We start from the raw sequence: 25,028 nt of genomic DNA on the forward strand, positions 1-25,028 counted from the left end.
CTTCAGGAAGAAAAATTAATACTATTAGATGTGTATTTTTTATGACACTTTGTAGCAAACTACTATGAACACAATACTATGTATTCAAATATGTTCAGTAAGTCATTATACCTGGGTGCTTGTTAATATCGCCAGAGGAACAAGATTAACCTCATCTCTCACTCTATACTTGCAGGTCAGCTAAAGAATGCAGAAGTTTTCCTGTTCTGTCTGTTTGAGCATCTCAGTCCTAATCTGAAGGCACCACCATCTAGTGGGATAAGAAGGTATTTAATTTTTCTTTACATTTTTTGCTATTTTTTAAACGTGGACATTACAAATTACTTCAAGCAATAATAAAAAAGTAATATTTTTTTGCTTATTTAAACATATAAGGTTCATGTGGACCTTTCATTTATTCTCATATCTTCTGTTTAACTGCAAAGCGTTTTCCAATAAAAATCTTAAGAGTCATTTCCATGAAAATAGGTTTTCATAAACAGAATTTTATCAATGAGAAAACAATTTATAGCTATCCAGACTCAGTCAGAAGTGTAATTGATTTATTGAATAAATATTTTTAGTATTTTATTGAATCTACTTTATGGAAATCCAATTGGCAGAATTATTAATATTGTGAAAGTAATTATCTTGAGCTCATCTTTAAAACCAATATGTATTTTAGACAGTAAAGATATGTAGTTGCAGTTTTTCATACAGCCATTAAATTTACAGCACTTGGTTGTAAGTATACTTTGACCATTAAGTCCCATCAAAAACAAATTTGAAAACGAAATGCAAAGCATCCATTTCCCTTGGCTGTAAGAGTGACCATTTATTGTACTTTGCCCATACTGATCTATGGACTGCTACCTGTTCTTATTTGGTTTTGTGCACTTAACAATTGGAAAGGATAAGGGCAGGGATTTGTATGGGACAGGGAGAAACATAAAGGTGAGCAGTGTGTATGCACTTGTTTGTTTTTTCCCAGGGAATGCATGCATCTGCAGCTGTTATCCTAAGATGCCTCCTTGTGTTCAGGTCTCATTGATCTTGTTACAGCATTTCACACATACAGGGAGAACTGTTTTACATCATTCAGGAGTACATATCTTTTATAAGTGTGAGACTAAATATTAAGAAATTAACATATTTTAAAATTCCATAGATATTTTGATATTTTTGTATGTAAAACAGTAATGAAATAATAAAGATTTAAATACTTCATGACAGAGATAATATTTTAGTATTCAGAATTTGGGCCTGCTTCTGTTTCCAAGGAAGTGAATGGTATTTTTGCCTCAATACTCGTAGACATTTCAATATTTTACTATCTTCAAATTATAGAAATCTTATTGACAGAAATTGGCATCAATGGACATTCTACATTGTACATCAATTTTATGATACTGTCTTCTAAAATACTACATTTCTTCTGAAAGCCATACAGTAATATCAATCTATGCTGCCATTTCTTATTGAAATCAATATGGAGTTTTGAGTAAAAATCAATGGAGCTGGTCCAAACTGGTTGAGGTAGTACATGCTATTTTGACCCTTTGATCCCTAAACCACAAGCCTGAGAAGAAGGTTAGAGACATTTTAGTTCGAATGCAAATTTGTTAATACTTTCATTTGAAATACTATTTGCAGTTGATAAAGTCCAGTATGTTCTACCTTCCAGTCCCTTAGAAGAAGAGAATTCCTAAATAACTCTTTAGAAGACAGTATAAGAGGTATAGGGAAACTAAGGCCAGTAATCTATACAACTACCAGCTCCTAATTTCACGCAGACTTTGCAAAAGCCTTTCCCTCAGAATTCTCATCTATTTTTCAACTCCCAAAGGAGTGAACCTAGTCCTGAAGCCTTATTGCCACTGTCTGCTAGCTCTTGGTCATACTTTTTAACAACTCTGAAGGAGGCTGAAAGAAAATATAATGAACCTAATGCTTTTTTTTTTATAAAAGTAACTATTTCATGAAAATAGCTATAGTATATTCTAAGCTCTTTTTAGGAAGTGGAGGGAAAGCCCTCATCAGAGCCTCGTATTATTTCATCATTGTTAAAGAAGTGTGATCAGAAGAGTCTAAATCCATAGTAGAATTAAGTCTCTTGGAATCTCAGTCAAAGGAATACACAGTGGGATCAGAATCAAATGTTCAGGAGTAGGATTTGTTTTTAACCTGACCAATCTTCTGTGTCTCAAAATCATTCTCAGTACATTTTGTGGGCTTTTGGATAAAGTGAAAAACAGTCACATGAAAAATAACAGTGTCTCTCTTCGTCTTCAGGAGAAATTATTGACTTTCTCTACTTCTCTTGACTTCTCTTTCCTCTTTCTTCCTTCCACATCAAGGTTGATGTGACATACATTGATAACAAAGAAATATGTGATCTTATATAAAACTGGCTTTTAGACTTCACGTTCATTGACTTTCTGATGGAATTACTGGTGACCTGTGGAGGTGTAAGGATGATCAAGTCATGAGTTAAAGGTACAGTTTGAAACACCACACGTTGAAAAATGCATAACCCTCCTGTAGTTTGAGTTTTTAAAAATTATCTTTACCAATATTTATAATGCTGAAACTTTTCAGTACCTTATGAGACCACTACGTATATCTTTCATTAGTATTATGATGCCGTGAATTTTAGGGTATTTTGCATTGAGAAAGACTGTAAAGCAAATATATTTTTTCAGAATTTTTTCTAGAGGAATGTGTTACCATGTCACTAAATTATACCCATGATTATTTTAAATATACTATGGCAAGATCTGATGTATTTTTTCACAAAGTCTATGAATATAGAATAGAGCATAGTTTAATACAGACCTTAGAACTTAAATAATTCTTTTTCCTAAAATGTAAACGGAAGATATAGTTTTAAATACAAAACCATATTTTTGGATTGTGAGTTTTTTTTATATTTTAGATATTGTTTAATCTTCCAAGTAAGGATATAAGCGAAAAAATAAAAGAAAACTGTTGGGAATAAAAAAAATGTTTTTGCTTAGAAGTGATAGAGCAAGAATGAGCTTCAGACAACAATGTTCTTCGCTATTTTAACAATTAATGTTGATTGAACATATTTTTGTCACTTCAGGGCATGAAGTTAGCCAGGAATTCTGGCTTTGCTAGATTTTTTCCATTAAGAGAAACTTAGTTGAATCCAGTATCTTGTGGTGCAGTCCTTTTACATACAAAGTATATGTTAAAAATTCAAATTCCTAGACATAGTGAGGAAACAGAAGGCTCTCAAAACTTCAAAGGCTGTCTTTTGGCCAGAGGTGTTATGTATCTGTGCTGCAGCTCATCAATTGTCAGCCTTTCTAATACAGGCAGGTCAGGGAAATCCTTACAAGAGGTTCTCTCTTACTTAGTCCATATCTTGGACAGTGGCATCTATTCTCTGATTATTTACAGCCCAAGGCATGTTTTTTAAAGTTGCTAGTGTCTTTCTGTATAGTGGCACCAACATACTTCTATTCATCCCAAGGAAATAACAAAGACGACACCATAATTTAACAAAGATAAATAAGGCTTCCGCTAGAATATATCTTCCCTATTCCTATTTAGGGAATTCCTTGTCATGCAGGAAACCATCTGAAAACAGACTATCAGGAAACTCTGCCATCTGCAAGACTGCAGGGAGCAATTGTTTTCACAAGTCACAGTAACCCTGGTCAGAAACAAGATTTTAACACTTGGCTTACTAGTCCTTATGGAAGAGGCTACCCATACTATCCATTATTCAATAGAAGACTGAAAAGCATTATTTTGGAGCTTGGTTTTGCTGACTTAAATCTTTTTTCTTCTTCTTCTTCCACATCACAGTACTCTATTGACATTAATGTTCTCTTTAGCATTATTTAATACCGCATCCAATTTAATTGTTTACTTACAGCCTTTTAAGGCCACCCAAGAAAGATGTGCACAGTACATAAACAATTGTATAATGGAATCTTAAATTCCTGATAATAAAGATGTATCTGCCACTGAACACTTCATGCTTCATACTGGACAGCATAAAGTCATTTACAGAGGGCTGACAGCTACAGTGATGTAAGACAATGGACAATCACATTGTTGATCCTATGTGCTAGGGAGATAAGGTTTAGTTCAGAAGAGTTTTTTTTTCTCTTCATGTTAACAATATTTTCCATTAAAATTTGAGAGAGTAAAGGAACTAAATGAAATTAATTAACAGTGAAGATTAAGATATGGGAAAACCAAGTCCTGTTTTTCAAAGACGCCAGATATCAAGAATTCTAGCTGTCACACCAGCTATGATGAACCCTCTGTTGCAAAAAGCATTATTTTCATAGTAATTTCAAAGCTATCAGGGAAATAGGAATTACAAAACTTTTCTTTATTTTGCTGTGCACCGTATAAGGCCTTTGTAGTAGCCTTGATTGCTCATCTGTGTTTTGATGTGATATAAACTCAGTAAAAAAGAAAATGCTTTCACCAGCAGATTTTGTGGATCTGAACTCTTCATAATTGTCAATACTGACAAACTCACACAATATAGATTTAGTAGGGGAATGTACACTTTTTACTGTAGCAGCAATAACATGGAATACATAATTAAATATCAGCTGTATCAATATACATAGTATTGAAATACTAAAAATTATTAGTAACTTTGAAAACCCTTAGAAGTGCAATGTCTACATGCAGTTCCAATTTATTAACTGACTTTTTGAATGATATCTTCATATGAATGCTCTATCATTTAAGTTAGTTCACCTACTAACTTGTATGTAACTATCACTGTTTAACATCGCTTATCTGGTCAAACAGTCCAGACTCAAGTAGAACCTTACTATTTAGAATGTTAAGAATATTTTTAAGTGCCATCACACAGTATCTATGTATCAGTTTTTCAGTACAATTTGATTATATTTTATTGAAAAAAAAAGTACATATGTAATACTTCTAGATTTTATTTCTTTTGAAAAATTTTTCCACCTTTTAAAAAGATTACAATAGCTTCCATGAAAAGTTCAGCGTGATAAAAGCAAATGAAAAACCCCAAGCACTAAAGCACAAAACAGAAAAGAATTGCACTGACATGTGAAATGTGTTAAAATTCTTCTTTGAATCAGTCATTTAGACATACAAAGATAATGATGATGATTATGATGACAATAATTATAATCAACTAAAATTTAAATTCATCCATTTTCCTCTATGCAAATACCAATTATATTTCTTTTCTTTAAAATGAATGTGACCATTTTAAGTAGTTATTCTTGCAAATCTTCCTAATAATCTGCGTCAACATTTACAACAGCATAGCATTCTTCTGAAGCAGGGGAAAAAATTCTGTCTCTTCTGGCTTAATTGAAGGGTCGATATAAGGGTCTATATAAGCTATATAGAATTAATATTCATATAGCACCCTCAGAATGTGAGGAGCTATGGCCTATTCTTTTCTTTTGTTTACTTAATCAAACACAGGAGGCTTTGCCACTCATAAAGTGTTAAGTAGATATAAAAAAAGCGAGTGAACATCATGTTCCCATTAGTTCTGCTTTAGAGTTTCTGAGTTGTTTTAGGCACACAGCATAAGTAAAGCATAACGGCTCAAAGTCTTCCTCCCTCCCCTTAGAGAGTCTGTGATGCAAAACTGCTCTGAGAGAGATGGTTACAGTTCTAGGAATAGTCACACATTGGGAAGCAATGAGCAATTCTGTTACTGGAGAAATTACCTTATCAAAGAACTGTATTGTATGTATTGCGTGGATCTATGATGTACATGTCTGCTAAGACTGACAACCATTAAGCCTAGATCTTACCCTAAAAAAGATGATGCTAAGACTGAAACAAAAAAAAAAGTCTTCTAATTAGTACTATGCGATATGATTTGTTACATACAAACCTAAAATTCTCACTCAGACTACAAAGAGATTTAACCTCCTATTGTTTTCATTTTATACATTATCACTCTAAGAACACATGAACTGGAGAACACCCTATTATCAATTCAATGATGCTGAAATTCAGGTTTCAGATATGCTAGAATGCTCAATTGCATTGTCCCCTGAAAACAGATTAAAATGCAAACATCTTACAAAAAAACCATTAAATACTTCAATATAGCTGACCCACATAATGTTTACAGTAGGAACGTTCTTTTCCTAGACATATACATTTTAATTAAAGTTTAATAAGTGCAATGTGGATGGCTTATTTTCTGCACAGGAAAAGCTAGCATTTAAATGGAGTGTACTGTGTTTGGATTAATGAAAAATAGATGTTAAATCGTAAGTGTTCTTTCTGAATTCTCAAAAGCATCACTACATATAGTCTGGTATCAGTTTACAACTTTTGAAAGAAAAACAAGAACTGTCCTCATTTCTGTGAGGCAAACTGGGCATAATCTCATTTCAAATTTCTTAAAAATTTAAATGAAGCACTCTTGCGACTCTCTGGCTTTAAAATCCTAAACAGAGTATTTTAAATGCAAAATGCTATTTAACTGTAATGTTGTGAGGGAAGTGTTTAATAAGGAGGCCTTTCCTGCATATGGCTTTAGTAAATGTACTTACTAAAAATAGGAGGTGATCACACTAATTCTTGTTTCTTATGAACAAGACTGATGGCTGTAGAAGCTGATGGCTTTCTTTTTAGTCACAGCCTTTTACAACAAAAATTTCTCCCAAACTTGCACTCCTACAAGTGACATATTTTCACATATGCCCTTTCAGAGGGAAAGAGAGTAAGAGGGTCTGGCAGCTCCTCCATTGGCTGTACATGCCCTCAGGTAACGTTAATAAGTTTTCACCACTGCAGCTGTAAGGGGAACACTGACAGACCCAGTGCACTGGAACCGAGGCAAATTCAACCCCAAACACAGACTTTCTCAAAGTAAAAATAATGTTTGCTTCATCATTTTTATCATCTGCTTACATAATTTCAAATGTAGTTGTCATACTTTATTTCATCTTTTTAAGTCACTTTTATCGCTTATAGCTTGCTTTAGCTGAAAATCGGTCCGTGGCTGTTATTCACTCCTAACTTTTAGATGTCTCTTGGATACAGTTTCATGTTTGAGTCCTTGGTGATAAGTGTGTCTTCACAAGAATCTGAGCTTGCAAGAACTCATTTCATCTGAGGCCTTTATCGTCTTTTGTTTATGGTTTCTCTGGTGAAGTCTAGGTAAAAATACTGCCTATGAGACACATCAATTCACTTAGCTTTGTGGACTACTTTAAACCCTTTTAATTATATGATAATATTTATGGTGAGTTTCCTAAGGGAGCTTTATCAGTTTCAGAACTTAAAGTCTTGGTTTATCCTCTCTTTTCTTTTCAGCCATGTGTCATTTAGGATTTTCAAGACTGAGGAATACTACTGTTTAAAAAAAAATACGCAAGAATCTTGGACCTTTAATGGTAATTATTGTTTGTTAATCAATCAGAAAAGATCATGACGTAGAGGCTGAACTTTGTGTGGCAAAAATTCTGTTGACTGTAATGAAGTAAGAGTATGCCCTAACGGCTAAAGAATCCATATTCATAAATTTGCAACAATTCAAAAGAGATGAATAAAAGAAATGCAATATATAAAAGAACAGGAATATTTCCAGAGAAAAGAGATTAGTTTCTTACATAAGCTTCAGTCTCCAGATGTGTTGGAAAAGGTACATTTTTTCCTAAACCCCGTAAACACAAGTCTGAAAACCTCTTACTATGCAATAAAAACTGCGTCAAGTAACATTGCAAATGACATAAGGCAGTAACTGAATACCATTAGACACACTCGTCCATATTTACTAATCTTGATTTATTGCACAACTTTATATAGCAGTCCTATATATCCAATCAGGTTTTTTTGTCTGTTGTTTACTGGCAGTTTCTGAAATATCATAATTGACCGAGACTTTTAGATGCCAGAATATGCAAATAATGGAATTTCTAGGACACAAAGCATTAAACTCTGCTTTGTAACATCATGTTTTATAATGGCATAATTTCAGTAATTCTTTCCAATTTATGTTGATGTTATTGAGATGGAATTTTATTCTAACAAAGTAATTCTCAGCAGATGAAAAGAAACAAAAGAAATTGTGTCTTATAAAAGAAAATATTCTTATATTTTAAAAATGCCAAGTTATCACTTAGAACATGTAATTAAGCTATACAAACATACTTTGAAAACAATGCATATATTCTATGAGAGTTTATAATTTAAATCCTTACTAGCATAGGTAAGGTTCAACTGTGTATGTCCAAGTACATTTAAGTTCTGTTGCTTGCTTTCTCTTATAACTTATCCTGCATTAGTCCACAGTATTTCTAGGTCACATTTTTGGCTTTGATACCAGCCTCTTTCTTCATTGACGCTAGACAGGAACTGACTGCTGCCCATTCCTATTTATCTGCAATGTCGATATTCCACACTTCAAAATTATCTTGATCTTAGCATAGGAAAGCATTTTCTCAGGTAACTGACTTTGCCATATTATTGACCAATCCTGAATCTGGGAGTTCTAATACTTTGAAGAACCATTTAAATTTTCATTTACAGACTGATGACACAATGATGATAAGTTACATTTTTTTTTATTCATTTGAATAGGAAGAGGGGGTAATCCATATACAGTGGAAAGTCTGAAATAAAAGTGTTGAAAAGTAATATGCAAACTTCTGCTAGAAGAAATTCTGCCTTGTCTTCCCAAGGACCTCTTAGATACAATAAAGAACACATTTCAGTCCACTGGAGAAGTGAAGTAAACTTCTGAAAAGGAACATGTTCCTTTAAAAATTTACAGTATATTAAACCCAAAACATAGTCACAAACTCATGATTATTTTTTTCTGAACATGTGCAAGGAAGTTTTTGTCCTTTGTTTAAGTATATTGACATTACTTCAGCTTCAAAAATAATTTACACCATTCTGTCTCTATCTCAGTAGCCCTAAAAAGTACACTTTTTATCATGGAAAAAAAAGATGCAGAATGAAAATTAGGAAGGTAAAAGGCTGTTTTACAAGCATGCCTAAAAGCTACCAAAACCACCCCAACCCTACTATAAAAGAAGATACAGTGATAATAACTCATGTGCTATACTGAATTATTTTCGCCACTGTTACAGAGCACTGACAGAAGTAATCTAACCAAATAAAAAAATGAACTGACACCATATATTGCATATAATGCACTAATAACATGGGTTTACGTCAATGTAAATCAACATACAGTCTGATTTGACTACCAGTATTTCTCCAGGTTTCCAATTCCTAAAGTAAGTTTTCTTCCACATGTCTCTGAGAGACAAGCAATAAAAGCTTCAGCACATTAGTCATCATCCTAGGTTCATCAGCTATTTTAAGCATTAAAGATTAGCCTGTAGCATAAAAAATAACTGAACTTTTGGGCTACTGTAAAGACTATCTCCTTCATCCTGCACATCTGTAGTTTTAAGAAGCCTGTAAAACTAATAAGTAATCCTAAATGAAGCTGCAGTGCAGCCTTCTTTCCATATTCCGCCAGTTATGCTGGGCAGAGCAGCCTGATCAAAGCTATCATCCTGGGTTTTTTCTCCTTTGGGCTCACTTTGTACCAGAAAGTTTTGACTGCAATGAGAGACCTACAGACTTTTTGCAGAATGTCATTAATTAAAGATTGGAAAAATAGACTTCTTGCATCGCATGCTTATAGAAGTAGAGTGAAATGTAACTCTCTTTCCCCATCTCTCTAAACAATCCTATAATTTACTCACATCTTAGTAATCAAAAGGGCAACTTCAAAATTAATTTCAGTGCTCCTTAGTTAGAGAATGTGGATTTAATTACTGGGGTTTTTTTTAAATATGTTTAGTTCATTGATCTACCAAGGCCAAGATTACTATACCAAAGGAATATTCATACGATTAATGGGAATTAAGTGTCTACATACAATTGAGAATTTGTAATTTAGGGTCTAATGCCACTAAAAAACCACAAGTAATGTGTTTTATGGGTATGATTGGGTCTGACCTCTGCCAGCCATGCCAGTAAGAAAGAAAACTTCAGGTAAGTAGTAACAAAGAAGAAGGTGAATAGAATAAAGGTGTATCGGAGTTTAGAAGAAATTTGGAAACAAATAATTTTTTCCCAAACGTGCTTGAATGTAGAGTGGCTGTTTCTGTAGTTAATGAACAATCTAGTTTGTGCATGCTTGAGTGACTGACAGTTGCATAACAGCAAACTCTATATGACAACCATGCATAGCTTCAGCAACACACACGTTTTCTTGCTGCCTGAACTAATGAGCCATTTAGTTGGGGTAAATCAGGTTATTCAATAGATGTTTCAAGCAGCTAATAGGCCCGATCCTGCTGCTCATCCTTATTCAAAGTGGTACTCAAGTAGAATTAAATTCTGTATCCATTGAGTGAATAATAGAATGAATAATGAGATTTCACACGTGAAGTCACTGCAGGATAAAGATACTACATAACTTTAAAAAAACTAATAAATCATCAATAGCGAGTATGAAGTATTTGCTGTTTGTTTTTGGAGGAAGAAATATTTGATCAAATGATCTGAGACTAGAAATTCCTTAATTCTAATGCGGATTCGTCCAAATTTTCTCTTGGGCTTTAGTGTTTCTACCTGGGAAAGTCAAAACACATAGTTTATGGGGTTTTCCAAAAGTTTTTTGATAAAGTTAAGTATTAACTGCACAGACTTTAAAGTAACAAAGGTAGTTCTATGAAAATGTGAAAATCCCAAATAAAACTAATAAAGCCAAACCCCATGGTTTTATTAGAGATGTTTTGCTTGAAATCAAAGTAGGAAAAGTTGCTTACAGAAAAAATATTTAGAAGTACTAAAAGTGTAATCTTAAAATTGATCTTTGCATGTGTCTGTCTGAACTGTTATTGCTCAAAATGCTGTATGAATCCTCTGCAATATATAGGATTGTGAATTATTTCATAAAATACAGAAAAGCAAATGTATATAATACAAATGGTTAAAAGAATACACTTAGTCTTGTCAGTGTGCATTTTTGAATGCATTTTGGCAATTCTAATTGATGAGACCTAGTTTAACAAATCTAGGGAAATTCTGCAATCAGGCCACAGGATGTGCAGTTTAATTATGTTGGTATGCATTTCTATTTGTTTCTAATGTAGAGGATCTATTGGTAAAATGAATGCCCATTTTGTGGTCTGTTATGCAGAAAATGTTTAATCCAGTGTTTGATTTACTCTGTTAAATCTTCTTTATTGAATGTGCTTATTCATCCATGCAGAATTGGGTATGCTGCTTTCTGTTACTATGACATTGCAATTAAATAGCTAAAGAGAAAAACATGGTAAGACATTTTCTCAAGGTCCATGAAATTCTCATAAAAATTACTCATACTTACATATTTTACTTCTACATTTGCTGATCTTAAAACTGCAAGTACAGAGAAATATTTTTTTGTTGTATGGGGCTGACAAACCTTGCAGTTAAAGATCCTGAATAATCATTTTTGTCAAATAAATAGCACTAAGAAGAATTTCTGGTCCAGTGGATAATGACTGTCATCACAAAATAGGATTGCACTGATTGCATCTTATGAATGAAGCTAACAGGAACTCACAGAACCAAACAACAGCATTTTGTGGTGGGATAAATACTTCAGCACTTGAGAAACAGTAAGACATTGACAGTGAAATAGCTCTGTTCTAGTGCAGTCCTAGAATTATACTAAACAGTAACAAAAGATTTTCACAATGCAATTATATTTTCATCAGTATGCCCTTCCTCAGTAAGAAAAGGATGTGCAAAGAGAATTTGTCTTATCTGATCTAACCAATATAGTGATGCTTTGTTCCTCAACTCAAGACATTTAGGTCAGAATGATCCAGCATTGCGAGAATTCTGGACATAAATTTCTGTTGTTACAGGTTAAAAAGTAGAAGCGACAGCTTTATTAACAGAATTGCGCTATGGAGGCTGCAGAATGGAAGGATTTTTTTAAAATCTCTATAGGACAGTTGAAAGCATAAGGAACATAAGATTTGATCTTACTACTTTTACATCTGAATCCATAACTACTAATTTTCTCTGCTATATGTTTCTTAGCATGGTAATCAAGAACTGATGTTTATATCTATATATTTTTTGTTCTTGTGTTGTTGATGTTTCCCGCTAGACTATTTTCTGTGCTGTAGTCTGTTCTAGCATGTCTGGCAGTACCACGGGGGTAAGGTGGTCTCTGGTTTCCATTAGTCGCTTTATACTATTTTCACTATTCTTTTGCTATGTGAACAAGGAGCTTGTAATAAGGTGTTAACAAGCTGCTAGCTGGTTTATTGTTATTATTGATTTAAGGTGTTAAGACTTTAATATAATCATACACAATGAATAATATTAAGAGATTAGTTTAAAACCATATAAGCCATTAAATGCAAAATAAAAAGCAAAACCTTCTAGAAATTTCCAGTGTATTCTGGCACAGGTATTCTGTGCTAGGTTATTTTGCCTACATTGCTGTATCTGGCTTTTTCAAATAGGTCTTTTTTTTCTTGCTATTCTTTCACTCAGAGTGGTAATGCAGAACACGCTGCTCTGAAATTGTAGATTCTGGGTTTCACCCCTGATTCCCCCTTCATTTCTTTGTATGATGAAGGAAGAGGTAGAGCAAGACTAAGCGTGACTTAAGGCTGCATGGTGGGTTGAGAAAAGTAGAGAGGTTTTTGAATGCAGAAAACGAAGTACAATGCAACATACAATCTGGCGGTTCGTTAACAAGGAAGGACATGACATTAACGACTAGAAATAGATGAACTAATACACTTTTTTTAAAAAATTCCTCTTCAACGTGGCGCATAGAGGAAAGAAATTATCACAATTGGTGAGTAAGGGGACTACGGCCTGGACGCCCCCACCAGCCGCCAGGGCATTCCACACAAGCGCTTTGTGAAGAGCCAGCCGGAGCAGCAGCGGACCGGACTGTTCCTCAGCCCTACGGCAGGGTTGTGAGGAGGGACCCTCGGCCTCGCAGCCACCGCCGACGAACAGACCGAGTTCCCCCGGAACTACAGCTCCCGGCAGGCCCCGCGCACGGCGGACGGAGGTCTCCGCCCCGCGCTCTCGCCATTTCCGCCAGCGCCGGCCACGTGATGGTGTCCCTCCCAAGATGGCGGACAACCTGCCCTCCGAGTTCGATGTGGTGGTGATAGGGACCGGTAGGAGACGGCGCAGCGGCGGGTCGCGCCGGGGCGGGGAACGCGGGAGGCAGCGTCGGAGATGCTGAGCGGGTGGTGTCAAGGCGGCGGTGCTTGAGAGGGGGCAGAGCTGAGGGCGGCGGGGGAGGGCGTGCCGGGGGTCTGGCGAGGGCACCTGTGTGCGCAGCGCTGCCTCAGTGCCCGGAGGACTCGTAGGCCGCTCTAGCGTTGCTGCTAAGACTTAGATGTCAAGATTTGCTTAGAAACAGAGGTGGCACGGAGGTACGTGTGGTGCGGGGCTTTGACTAGGAGGGGGATCGCCATGCAGGCCGTCCCCGTGAGCGGGGAGCCGGTCAGGCACACCTCCTGCCCCTGCGCACCTGAGAGCATGTCTGATCCTGCCGCCCTTGGCAGCCCCTTTCCCTCAAATACCCTCCTGTGGTCAAGTTTACTTTTGTGCAGTGTAAATAGTTCTGAAGAGCTAAATTCAGTGTTGTTGCAGTATATATGGTATATGCTCATAATACTTCTTTTTTTCTTTTGTATTATTTATCTCTTAAAAGTTTTTCCCAGTCTTTATGCCTGCTTACAAATAACCCAAAACACTTCTTTTTGTTTTTTGAGGTGCTCCTCATTAAAGTCTATTTCTCAGTATATGAACAAACGTAAGGTTGAATGATTGCACATATCAGAGACTTAACTCTGAACTTTCTGGAACTGCCTGTGCTTTCTATATTCTGCAAAAGTTCATCCTGTTTCCTGTTCAGGTGAATAATGATGGATCTTGAATATCTCACTGAAACATACAACACTGTAACTACAAGACAAATTTTAGAATTGTCTGTCAGAACTAAGATGCTTGCTGCTTTCATATCATAATAATCTTTAAATATTGAAATAGATTTCTGTTTTCTAGAACCCAGTGACAGTGGCCTGGTTCGAACTGGTCTTGATAAACACCCCACCTTAAATTCAGTATTGAGCTCTAGTCTTAAAATTTTCAAAATGCATTACTGTTTGTAGGTCCCAAATTTACACTCAAATTTTGTTTGCGTGTATGAAGATCTCCCTTTGTCAGCTCAGGGTGTTAGCTGGAGCACAAAACAGAAGACACTTAAAAATGTTACTGTTTTCCATGTGAAATCAGGAGCTGTGTTTTTGGAGTTCACTAATTTGTCAATTTGTGTCCTCCAAATTTAAGACTACTTTTCTAGCAATTTGGAGTAGAATGAGTGAGTTTCTTAATGTAATTGCTGTTTTCAGTGTTTACCAGGAAAAGTAATCCCCTTACAACATAAGCATAATTGGTCAAAAGATTTCTGATTTAGTTCTGAAGTTTGTAAGAGATTCTAAGAACATATTGTCCCCATTGTTGACCATAACTCTAAAATGCAAAATTAAGATCCTTGAGCAAATTAAGAGATCTCTTCTGTGTTCTTAACCCACTAAGAACTAGTGAATTTGACATTTTCATGTGTATTCAGATTTGCGAATATTTTGGGTGTAGGAGAAGAATGGTTCAATGAAAAGCTAAAGTACCAAACTAAACAGGCAAAATATTAAAAATTGCATAAATTCTGTGATTTTTGAGGATAATTCATTCTTTACTGACATGAGAAAAATAGTATTTATGTAGGTGATGCAGTAGTGTAGAAAATTGAAGGAAACTCATAGGTTTATAAAATTAATGTTATTAGGCTTTTTTAGCTATTTTAGCTAGTAAGGAAAGTAGGAGGTGAAAACAGTAGTAGGAGTAGCTAGTCTAGCTACTGAGGAAGCTAGTGAAGATGTTAACCTCTTTAAAAGAGCTGACTATAACTTACACAAATAAGATTTCATCTTTTCATAATTCCAATGGAAGAGTAAAAACCTGCCACCAAATTTTCCTTCTGGAGCTTTTGTAATTTTTAATGAAGGTAGAATGTAACTCAACTTGCTCTGGCCGCCCTTGTGCTGAGGGGTCTCACAGGCCAGAGCAGGCCAAGGGAATCGCTCCGGTGGTGGCAGCCTGTTCTTGTGTGATGTCTTTCGTGGCCCATGATACGTTGTGCTTGATGGATGTGTGTGTTAAGTAACAACAGGCTGCTCACTGTGGAGGGGTGGTGGTTGGGGGTAGGATGTCACAGACGGAAGGGATTGTGCATGCCCAGACACGCTATTAGAAGAGCTCACCTGTAACTGGCAGTTCAGCAGCAGCAAAGGCACTTTTGGCTGAACTGTCTGTGCCAGTTAGAGTTGGTTACACAGCAGCCATCAAATATGATCTTCCCTGCTTTGGAATGATCGTGTAATATTAGGGATTTGATGTTGGAGGAAGGAAATTCTTTGAGCTAAATTATTCCTCTGAAATACTGCTGTATTTGGTGGTGTGGATTTGTATTAAAGGATGCGTTTTTTCCCCACCTGTAGGGAGTGCTGCTGTAAATCATTTCAGGATTTTCAGAATTCTGCATTTTAGGAATTATTTTGGGTTTTTTTGCATTCCTTTTTACTGAGAACATACATAAATGGTGACTAACACTGTTGACTGATTGTTTTGGGGGTTTTTTTAATCCGTATTAAAATACTCATGGAAGATGTTCCAAGTAAAAATTTTTGTCTGTCTTTTCTTCTGGGAAATGACTCCCAAGGGAATATCTTAGCTTCGTCTTTAACTCTCTATTTTCAAATGTTGTAACCAGTACTGAGTGTACCTATGGATATTTAATTGTCATATTGTAATAACTAGAATGTTTGTGTTAATGATCTTTTTAACTGCATAGGAGTAATTGCATTCTTTTCTGCATATATGGCCTTTTTCTGGCTTTATAATTTGTGCTTCTGTTAATTTTAGTAATTAGATTGAGTGGTAACATTAGATTTGAATTTGTTTTTATTTCAGGCTCATTTAACTGTTTCCCTGTAGTAAGCTTAATGAAAATAGAACCTCACACTAAATTTTAGTCATCAGTGCTCCATTTAATGCTTAGATTCAATTACTTCCGTCAGTATTTCTATGAAAAAAGTAAATTTGCGTATTGAAGAAACTACTTTTCCTTAAACCAGATTAAACATTTTCTTGGTGTGGGCAAGTTTAGAGGAAGATGGATGTGTAATACAAAAATAATAGTCCTGGTGGGTTCAGCAGCAAAAGTTCACTACTATCATGGAATTTATATCCATAGTTCTAAAGAAAACTAGATTATCGTATGATATAAAACTGATGGGCATATTTTGAAGTTTTCGATGGCAACACAATATGAGAATTAAAGCTGTTATGACATTGTTCTTTTGTTCTACCCCCTTTTTTGTTGCAGCATTGAAGTAACTTTTTCCTGTTCCTCTCTCCCGCGCCCTGGCCTCTCGTATGCCTATTTTCTTGCTTTTTGAGTATAGTCAAGTTACCTACGAACCAAAACTGAATAGATTTATTGGATGATTCTCTGCCAAAGCAGATATTATGCAATATCATCAATCCACAGAGCAGTTCTAGTATTTTGGAAGGTCTGCTCTTTGGAAAGTGATGTTCAGTGATTTTTATTTTTCTAAAAGAAAGATCTAGATTTGGAGGGATGATGCTTGCTTGAGGAGTTCAAGGTGGGCATTAGTCATTTTCATTTCAGTGAGTTCATTATTGATAAACTTTTGTGGGGTCAACTTGTAAATTAGCACAGACATTAACATGGTAGTACATTTATAGCGAGAGAAAACATTATGAGTTCTTTGATAAATATTTATCTCAAAAAAACAGGCATCTATTTGGGAGTGACACAGAGCTAGGAGTCAATGGCAGGGCTTTTGTTTTTAGGCAGTTGTCATGAAAATTCATAGGCAAAACATTCAGCAATGTTGAATTTATGTCAGAAAACACTAAGTGCAAAGATTTGAAACATGACTGTGCATATTTATAAGTGGTGTGGCTAAGGATGCAGGGTCATCCTTAATCTTTGAATTTCTTCAGTTGATTGGACTATATTCAGTCTTAACTTCTTAAACTTGTCTCTGATACTCCAGAAGGCCTGTATTAACTGCTGGTGAAGTTGTAAAATAAAGGATACCGCTCTTTAAAAAGTGGTTGTATTCACAAGTTTGTCTGCCAGTAGTTCTAATTTTTTTCTAAAAAGGAGTTATTCTTTGTAAAAGCAGTCACAGTAAATTTTCTAGTTCTATGCAATTTTCTTTCCATTCTGGTTTTCAGTGGTTATAAATAACACATGAAATGACTTTCAAGGTAGAAAGCAGGAATCCATTTTGAAATATTCTATAAAATAAAGAGTGATTTATGGTTTCATATGATTTTGGCTGAAAGCACTCGGGCTTTGCCAGGTCATCAAAGTCCTGTCAGGAGAATCTATTATTTATTGTTCAATATGCTGGGAGTGGTGTAAGTACTTTGTTTGTCTTATGTAAGTATAGTGTTAGGAAAAATCACTTCCAGATACTAATACAATTTTTTAAAATATACCATGAAAAACCAACCTAAATATTATAGATGTGAACTATGAAGTTTACATTGAAGATTGATTTTTTTTAAAAAAAATAGAATAATGAATAATTTCTAATTTTTTATTGTTGCAGGATGTTTTTAGGGTGATATTTTTAGAATGTGCCTGAAATGTTTTCTAATACATCATCTGGGCTGATATTTTGGTTACATTGTGTTATATAAGTATACAGTCTTCAGTTTACATCGGCAGCTATTCCAACAAAAGCTAGATGGAAAACCAGCTGAAGATGGGTATTTTTTGATGTCAGTGGTTCTTGTGGACTGTAGAGTGGCACTTAATGTTGGTGTCTGGAAGGAGGAAACAGGCCCATATTATTATTATCATTTGTAAATAAGTCACTACCTGTCCATGTAAAAGTCAAACCAAATGAACACTGACTCACAGTTTTTGTTTCACCTCCCCTTTTATTTTATTTTTTTAGTATTCTCCAAGTGTATTTTACTGACTTTTTTTAACCTGACTAAAATAGAGGGGTTGTTTTCTGGCATGCCTTCTATTCTGAGTTTTTTTGTGTAGCAGACGTGCTGTGACAGCCTTCTTGGAGGCTTGGACTCCCACTGATATCTCAGATAGGATTCTTTCCCAAATACTGTGAAATGTCCCTTGCTGCTCTTGTAAGAAAACTCATTATTTTGTGAATCGTTTGTTGTCCTTCTCAGCCTGTTAGTGTTCTTCAGGTTTTCCAGGTTATATTGCTGATCTTACAAAATAAGAGACTGTAGTCCTTCTGTGATCCTACTGTGAAAAATATTCAATAGGTCATCTGCATATCAAGGTGAAAAACTCCTTCAGAAAAAAGTCTTAGCAAGGTACTTTGAAATTCTAGTCTGAATCAGGAGTAATCGAAAAGACATTTGTCTATCCCCAGCAGAAAATACCATTCCACTGTCTGGAGAATGGTCATAAAGCTGGGAATTCAGTCTTTCTATGACAAGACTTCCTAAGTCACTGGTGCACTGAGGTTGCTCTAGAGCCAACCAAAGCATTTTGTAAGAACCTCTGTTGGTACATAGATAATTATATGGAATTACTAATGTAGGAGAAGGAACTTTTTACTTGTGACTCTTTCCTTGACCATTTATAATTTATTTGTCTTAATGGGTTGTCATTTCTGTGCCACCAGTATACTCTGTAATGCAGAAATATCTTTTGATATTATTCTGCAGTACAAACATATAATAAAATGAATCAAACCTATTATCAAGTTTAATTAGCTGGTTTTAACTTAAAATATTATATACAAAAAGTAGTTCAACTTTGTGATTGTTACAAAATGCCTTTCAAGTTCTACATATACCGAAAACATACTACAATGATTGTGTAGTGCTTAGAAGTTTGGATACAAACAAAATTTATTGCAGTTGGTCAACTGTCTGACTCCAGAAGATTGTTCTGAAATTGTCTGTGTTCCAGCATTTTTAATATATTTTCCTTCAACATTTTGTATTATGAAAACGCCACTTGTGATTTATTTAGTAGATACAGTGAAGCAAATTAAACATTTAAACCTTTTCAAGATGAAGCTTGTGTAATTCGGTAAAAGCTTATCAGCTGGATGACTGGGAAGTAGTTTACAGTGAACAACGCAGGAACCAAGATGCTTCCACACGTGAAGTTGTTTAGTTTATAAATTGCTTGGGGCAGTGAATGTATCCATTAAAAGTCACTTGAAGAGGTAGTGCATCACTATAGTATTATGTATAGCCACTAATCAGAAGAGACACAATGTGTAAGCCAGAAATTAATTTTTGATTACACAGAGGTGAGTTATAACTTTTCGTTATTTTGTAAAGCTTTTAAAATTGGTTGGCTTTTAAAGCTGAAGAAAAGAGTTTTCTAGTTTAGCAGTTATCTCTAATTTTTGTTTTGCTGTGTTGAAACCAAAAGTAGAATTGGTATCTTGAGAACTGTAAATGTGTAGCTAATTCCTCTAGTTCTTGCTTATTTACTTGTATAACACATTATTCATGAAAATGAAAGTATGGCTGATTTTGCTTCATAGGCAAGGTCTAAAAATTCACGTAACGGACATTTTCTTAGAATCATAAAATAGTTTGGGTTGGAAGGAACCTTTAAATGCCATCTAGTCCAACCCCCCTGCAATGAGCAGGGACATCTTCAACTAGATCAGGTTGCTCAGAGCCCCGTCCAGCCTGACCTGGAATGTTTACAGGGATGGGGCATCTCCCACCTCTCTGGGCAACCTGGGCCCGTGTTTCACCACCCTCATTGTAAAAACATTCTTCCTTCTATCTAGTCTCAACCTTCCCTCTTCTAGTTTTAAGCCGTTACCCCTTGTCCTACCGCAACAGGCCCTGCTAAATGTCTGTCCCCATCTTTCCTGTAGGCCCCCTTTCAGTACTTCAAGGCTGCAATAAGGTCTGCCTGCAGCCTTCTCTTCTCCAGGCTGAACAACCCCAGCTCTCCCAGCCTGTCCTCATAGCAGAGGTGCTCCAGCCCTCGGATCATCTTGTGGCCTCCTCTGAACTCGCTCCAGCAGGTCAGAGGTTGCTGGAAACAAGCAGATGTAAACCTCAAGGTCAGCTTGCAGCAGCCGCATCTCTAAGATTTATTGAGATTAATCTGCCTCTTATGTATCCAAGAAGGCTATACTAGAGATAGTGCTTACACAGCTGGCAGTGAAAACCAGTGTTATCAAAAGTGGACTGTATTCTTCATCATAAGATTGTCATGAACCTAGTGTTTATACTGTCGGCTTGTTGGGGTATTTCATTCTGGTGCTGCAACTGTTTTTGATGTAGTCGTGGAATCTCTTGCAGCATTTTCCAATGCATTATGCAGACAGCCAGAGAAACACAAAAGTTTGTAGGACTAACTTCAGTTTTTACATGCTGAAGTGAGCCACGCCACCACGTTTGTTAGTCTAATTAGAGCCAGCTTGTTAGGATTTAATCTGCTTGCCTTTTGTTTTTTTTTTTTTTTCAGTATCTTTCCAACAGGATCCCAGAAGTCTAAACACAGAAGGGCGAGTATCTAGTCAGCACTCTTCCTGGATCGGTACCAGAAAGACTTAGAAGTTGGTTCACTTTGACTTTGCACTTGTGTTTCAGTGATGTAGTGTCACGGGTTCATGCGAATGCATCGCTTTCTGGATAGATGTCAAGAAGTGACTATGAAATTCTACCTATTAGAACATGTTAGTGTCCCAGAGATCACTCATGAGTAAAATCACTGATTTTATACTTATTTTTATATCTGTCTGCAGATGTAATGTCCTACTTCATTGAAATTTTAAATTAATGTTTTCTTGAGAAGGCCAGAGAGGCTAATTTACTTAATACTGTGTCTGACAAAGGGAGGTTAGTAACTGGAGACAAGAAGGCAGTGGCTTTAAGAAGTGATGATACAAGTTTCAACTGGTGTTAATCAGTCCTCCTTCATGAAGGAAAACTTTTTATCTTTGTTTTTCCTGATAAGAGAAAGGAGGTGCAGGACAATTTTACATAATGCAAATACTGCATGTATAAGCATTCTGAAAGGGGATGTGAAAGGGCCAGGAAGCACAGAAGGTGTTATACTTCTTGATAACAAGCGCTGCTAGTTATTAATTGATTCTGCCTCAAATATGAAGAACATCCGAGGCAGAATATTAAATTGATACAATAATTAAATAGACTCCTTCTTTCTCTACATAAATCCATTTTATGCTGCCAGATGTTTATGTATAACATACTGAAGTCCGGATCTGTTGCTGCTTTCTTGTGGTTGGATCATGCGAATCCTATTCAGACTTCTTATTTCCTGCTAATACCATTGGAAATCTAAAAGCTTCCTGATTCGGAACCTTATTTGAGAAAATGTTCTTTTGTGGTAGACCTTTTCATTTCAGATAATGTAAAATGAGGGGTGTGCTGTGTTTCACAGTAAATAATATGCATAATAGCTTATTAGGAGAATATTGGTTGCTGTTAATTATACCAGAGGGCAGATCTTTTGATCTTTTGATGATTCAGTAGTTTGATTACTGATTTTGATAGCAGTACAATCATGGAATTATTTTTTTATAATCTGAAAGGAAATGTAGATTCTCATTTAGATCTTCCTGTTATTTGATCCATGTTACTGGATCCAAACCATTTCTCAACTGCCTGTTTAAAACCATTAAATGTTATGAGTGACACAGGTTATTGTGCTAAGTCCTTCATCCTTTAAGCTGGCAAAACAGAGGCTGACGGTTCCCCAAGAGGGATGAGTGGCAGGAAGTGTTAGAATAATCCTTCATGAGAAAACCAGCTTAGAGATACCCAGCTTTATTTACTCGTTAGGCATAAGTGAAACTTCAGAATCAGTAATGGGGATATAGCCTTTCCCTTGCAATCACTTGAATTCTGTAATAAGCCATTATCTTCGAACCAACTGTGAGTGAGAAGTTCTGGAATCTGCTCTGCCCTGTAGCTACAGTCTGGACACATTTCAAAATTGGAATATAATCCATTTTAGAATTTTTGACAAATCAAAGTTCAGAGTAGGAAACTGTTTCCAAACAGGAACAATTTTAAAAACGAATGTATTTCTCTGTTATTGCATAATCTGAAGGGGACCTATTTTGCACAACTATGTGAGCATCCTAGGAGATAGTTCAGCTTCACGTGCCATCATTAAATAAATCTCTGCTATTTCTCTAAGGAGGCCTTTCCAACTTAGCTGTTTTTTTCTTGGGTAGAGAGAGACTATCTGTAAGTATAATCTATACTTATATTATAATGGTCTGTTTACCAGAGCATTTTTCCTTGGAAAAGACTTTTGTACAGTAACCATCATGCAGTCCAGATCACGTGTAGGTGTAACTTGCATTTGATGAAGCTACCTATTTTTCATGTGGTCTTATTTCTGCTAGAGAATTGAATTCAGAAACTGGTGCCAAGCCACAGTCTTATTTCTTTGGTTTACCAAGGTTTTGTCACATAAGAATAAATGGTGTCTTGCTCCATCAAGTTGTGCTGAGAGCCTCTCCAAAAGCTAAAAAGCATGGGCCTTGCCTTTCTTACACTTGCTTATTCTGTTGCCAGTGGGTATTTGGGGGGCCACAGTATCTTGGAAGCAAAGAGTTGGTGAAGAAAATTGATGCCAGCTTTCAAGAGCGAGGAAGCTAATTCAGGGACCAATTTCATCCAAGGTTAATGGAAGAACAGACCTCCAACACAGCATCAATTGGATCAAGCTTAAGGCAATCAGTTATGCCCTAGTAGCTATAACTCCAGTCCTGGTCAGCCAGGCAGCACTGGTGATGTTTTACAACACTTTCTCAGTGGCTTTTATCAATAAGGAAGGAGAAACAAGTTTCTCAGTTCTATTTCCAGAGTAATATTCTCTATGCCCAAATGAAGGAAAGAAAACCTTTTTCGGGAGCTACAAACAAAATAGTAGTTGTAGATTCTATTCCAGATAGTTTATAGACAGAGAGAAATGAAACGGATATATAAACACTTTCAGAGGACAGCTGAATGTGGAGTTGCTTTCACATGATAAGGCTGTGCATCCAGAATCTTGTGACAGTCCTGAAGTGCGTACTGCAGTTACATATTTTCTCATTGTCTCTTTGTTCAGAATGGCCTGTGTTTTGAGTTCTTAAAAAAAAATAAAAATCAAAGACTATAGGCCTTTCTAGGCTGTGAAACAAATGTCGCAGGAACTGATGCAATTGTTCATCCCTCTTTTACCCCCAGAGATGAATTCTATGATAAGCCTTCGCTTGCCGTGGAAGTTCAGCAATGCAAAACTACTGCAAATTTTTCTTTTTTATCAATTCATAAAGAGATTTTCTGTTTTTAATCCATCAAAATAGTAAGTGTTAAAACTGAAAAATTTGCAGGGAAGTTGTATCTATCCTCCTGGAAAATTTGTCATGCCTGTCTTAAACCTCCTTCCTTATATTGTTACAAACAATACCATTGGAATGTCAGCAGAGCCATGGAACTGGTCTGCCAAAACCTGTCTTATTTATTTCATATGGAAGGAGGTCAGGAGTGGCCAAAGATAAGGGTAGAGAGGTTGAACCACTTTATCTTGATGGTTGTGTTTGCCTTTGCTGCCATAGTTCATGAAACTATGATCTTGTGTATCTAAGTCCCACTGTGTGTTTCTAAAATGCATTTCACATTCTAGAATTATTAAAGACTAGCTCAACCATTTAAAAAGATTTGTTCCTGTCTCTCTGCATGCTAAATTGTACTTAATGTCCCATTAAAGTCTAATAGCTGCTTACTGTAGGTAAACTAAAACTGGTACTGCACTACCTCTAAGGTAACCTTTAACATATTGCATTATGTGTCTTAAATGCCAGTCGTCAGGTTGACAACATGCTGATCTCTTACTCCTTTGTGAAGGCAGTATTCTCTCTGAAGAAACAGACATCTGCAGATGTGAAATTCTCATGAAGATGATGTTTGGCGTGAAGCTAGCCAAAGAAGTTTGTGCCCTACCACACCTGCTTTTTCCAGTTCCAGTTCCGTCTCTGTTCAGCTGGCTGTACTAGCTATACTAGTAGTGCTGCTTCTGGTGCTGTGCTGTAAATCAGATCAGTGAAACACTCCTTTCACTTTGTTTAATCTCGTCCCTTAATTGAATATGTAGCCTAAGTGTCTCTTAATACCAGTCCTTTAGAATTTTAATCGCTTTTACTGAATTACCTGATTAAACAGCCAATACATCATTTAAAAAGAGATTTCAGCAAAGCTAGTGCCATAGAGCATTCTAGATAGCGAGCTATGCATCTTTTCTGAATCTAGTCAGAAATCCAAGTCATCTAACTGTGCATGTAAAAATCTGGTGCGTGGGAGTAGAAGTTAGAGAACAGCCTCGTTTTTTTTATTAAACTTCGAATTGCGATAATGTGTCATTTCAAGCAGGTACTGCTGGTAGAGAAATATCACTAGCCTTTTGTTTTGTTGTTTTGTTTTTTTTTTTTTTTTTTTACTACATATCTTTTCTAAATATAATGTAAACATACTGACTTGACAGAGTGTGATTGCATGATGATGGGCTACGAAGATGATCAAGGGAATGGAGCACTTCTCTTATGAGGAAAGGCTGAGAGACCTGGGTCTGTTTAGCCTGGAGAAGAGAAGACTGAGAGGGGATCTCATCAATGCTTATAAATATCTAAAGGGCGGATGTCAAGACAACGGGGTCAGACTTCTTTCAGTGGTGCCCAGCAACAAGACAAGGGGCAACGAGCAGAAGCTGCAAGACAGGAAATTCCATCTGAACATGAGGAAAAACTTGTTTACTTTGAGGGTGGCAGAGCACTGGAACAGGCTGCCCAGAGAGGTGGTGGAGTCTCTTCTGTAGATATTCAAAACCTCCCTGGATGTGTTCCTGTCCAACCTGCTCTGGGGAACCTGCTTTGGCAGGGGGCTTGGACTAGATGATCTCTAGAGGTCCCTTC

At 36.2% G+C, this 25,028-nt stretch overlaps 1 protein-coding gene across 2 annotated transcripts in view; it reads left to right on the plus strand.

Moving 5' to 3' along the window:
- The first annotated feature begins 13,082 nt into the window (after window positions 1-13,082).
- CHM (CHM Rab escort protein) overlaps window positions 13,083-25,028 on the plus strand; it is a 69,449-nt gene continuing 57,503 nt past the window's right edge. The window contains exon 1 of one of the 2 annotated variants that reach the window (XM_054213687.1): window positions 13,083-13,154. In XM_054213687.1, the coding sequence (XP_054069662.1) occupies window positions 13,106-13,154 (49 nt within the window). In that variant the 5' untranslated portion in view covers window positions 13,083-13,105. Of the gene's footprint in view, window positions 13,155-20,659; window positions 20,778-25,028 lie in introns of those variants that run through there. The other variant, XM_054213688.1, reaches the window with a different exon arrangement.

Source organism: Rissa tridactyla, chromosome 9 (assembly GCF_028500815.1).
Source record: "Rissa tridactyla isolate bRisTri1 chromosome 9, bRisTri1.patW.cur.20221130, whole genome shotgun sequence".
Taxonomy (NCBI): domain Eukaryota; kingdom Metazoa; phylum Chordata; class Aves; order Charadriiformes; family Laridae; genus Rissa; species Rissa tridactyla.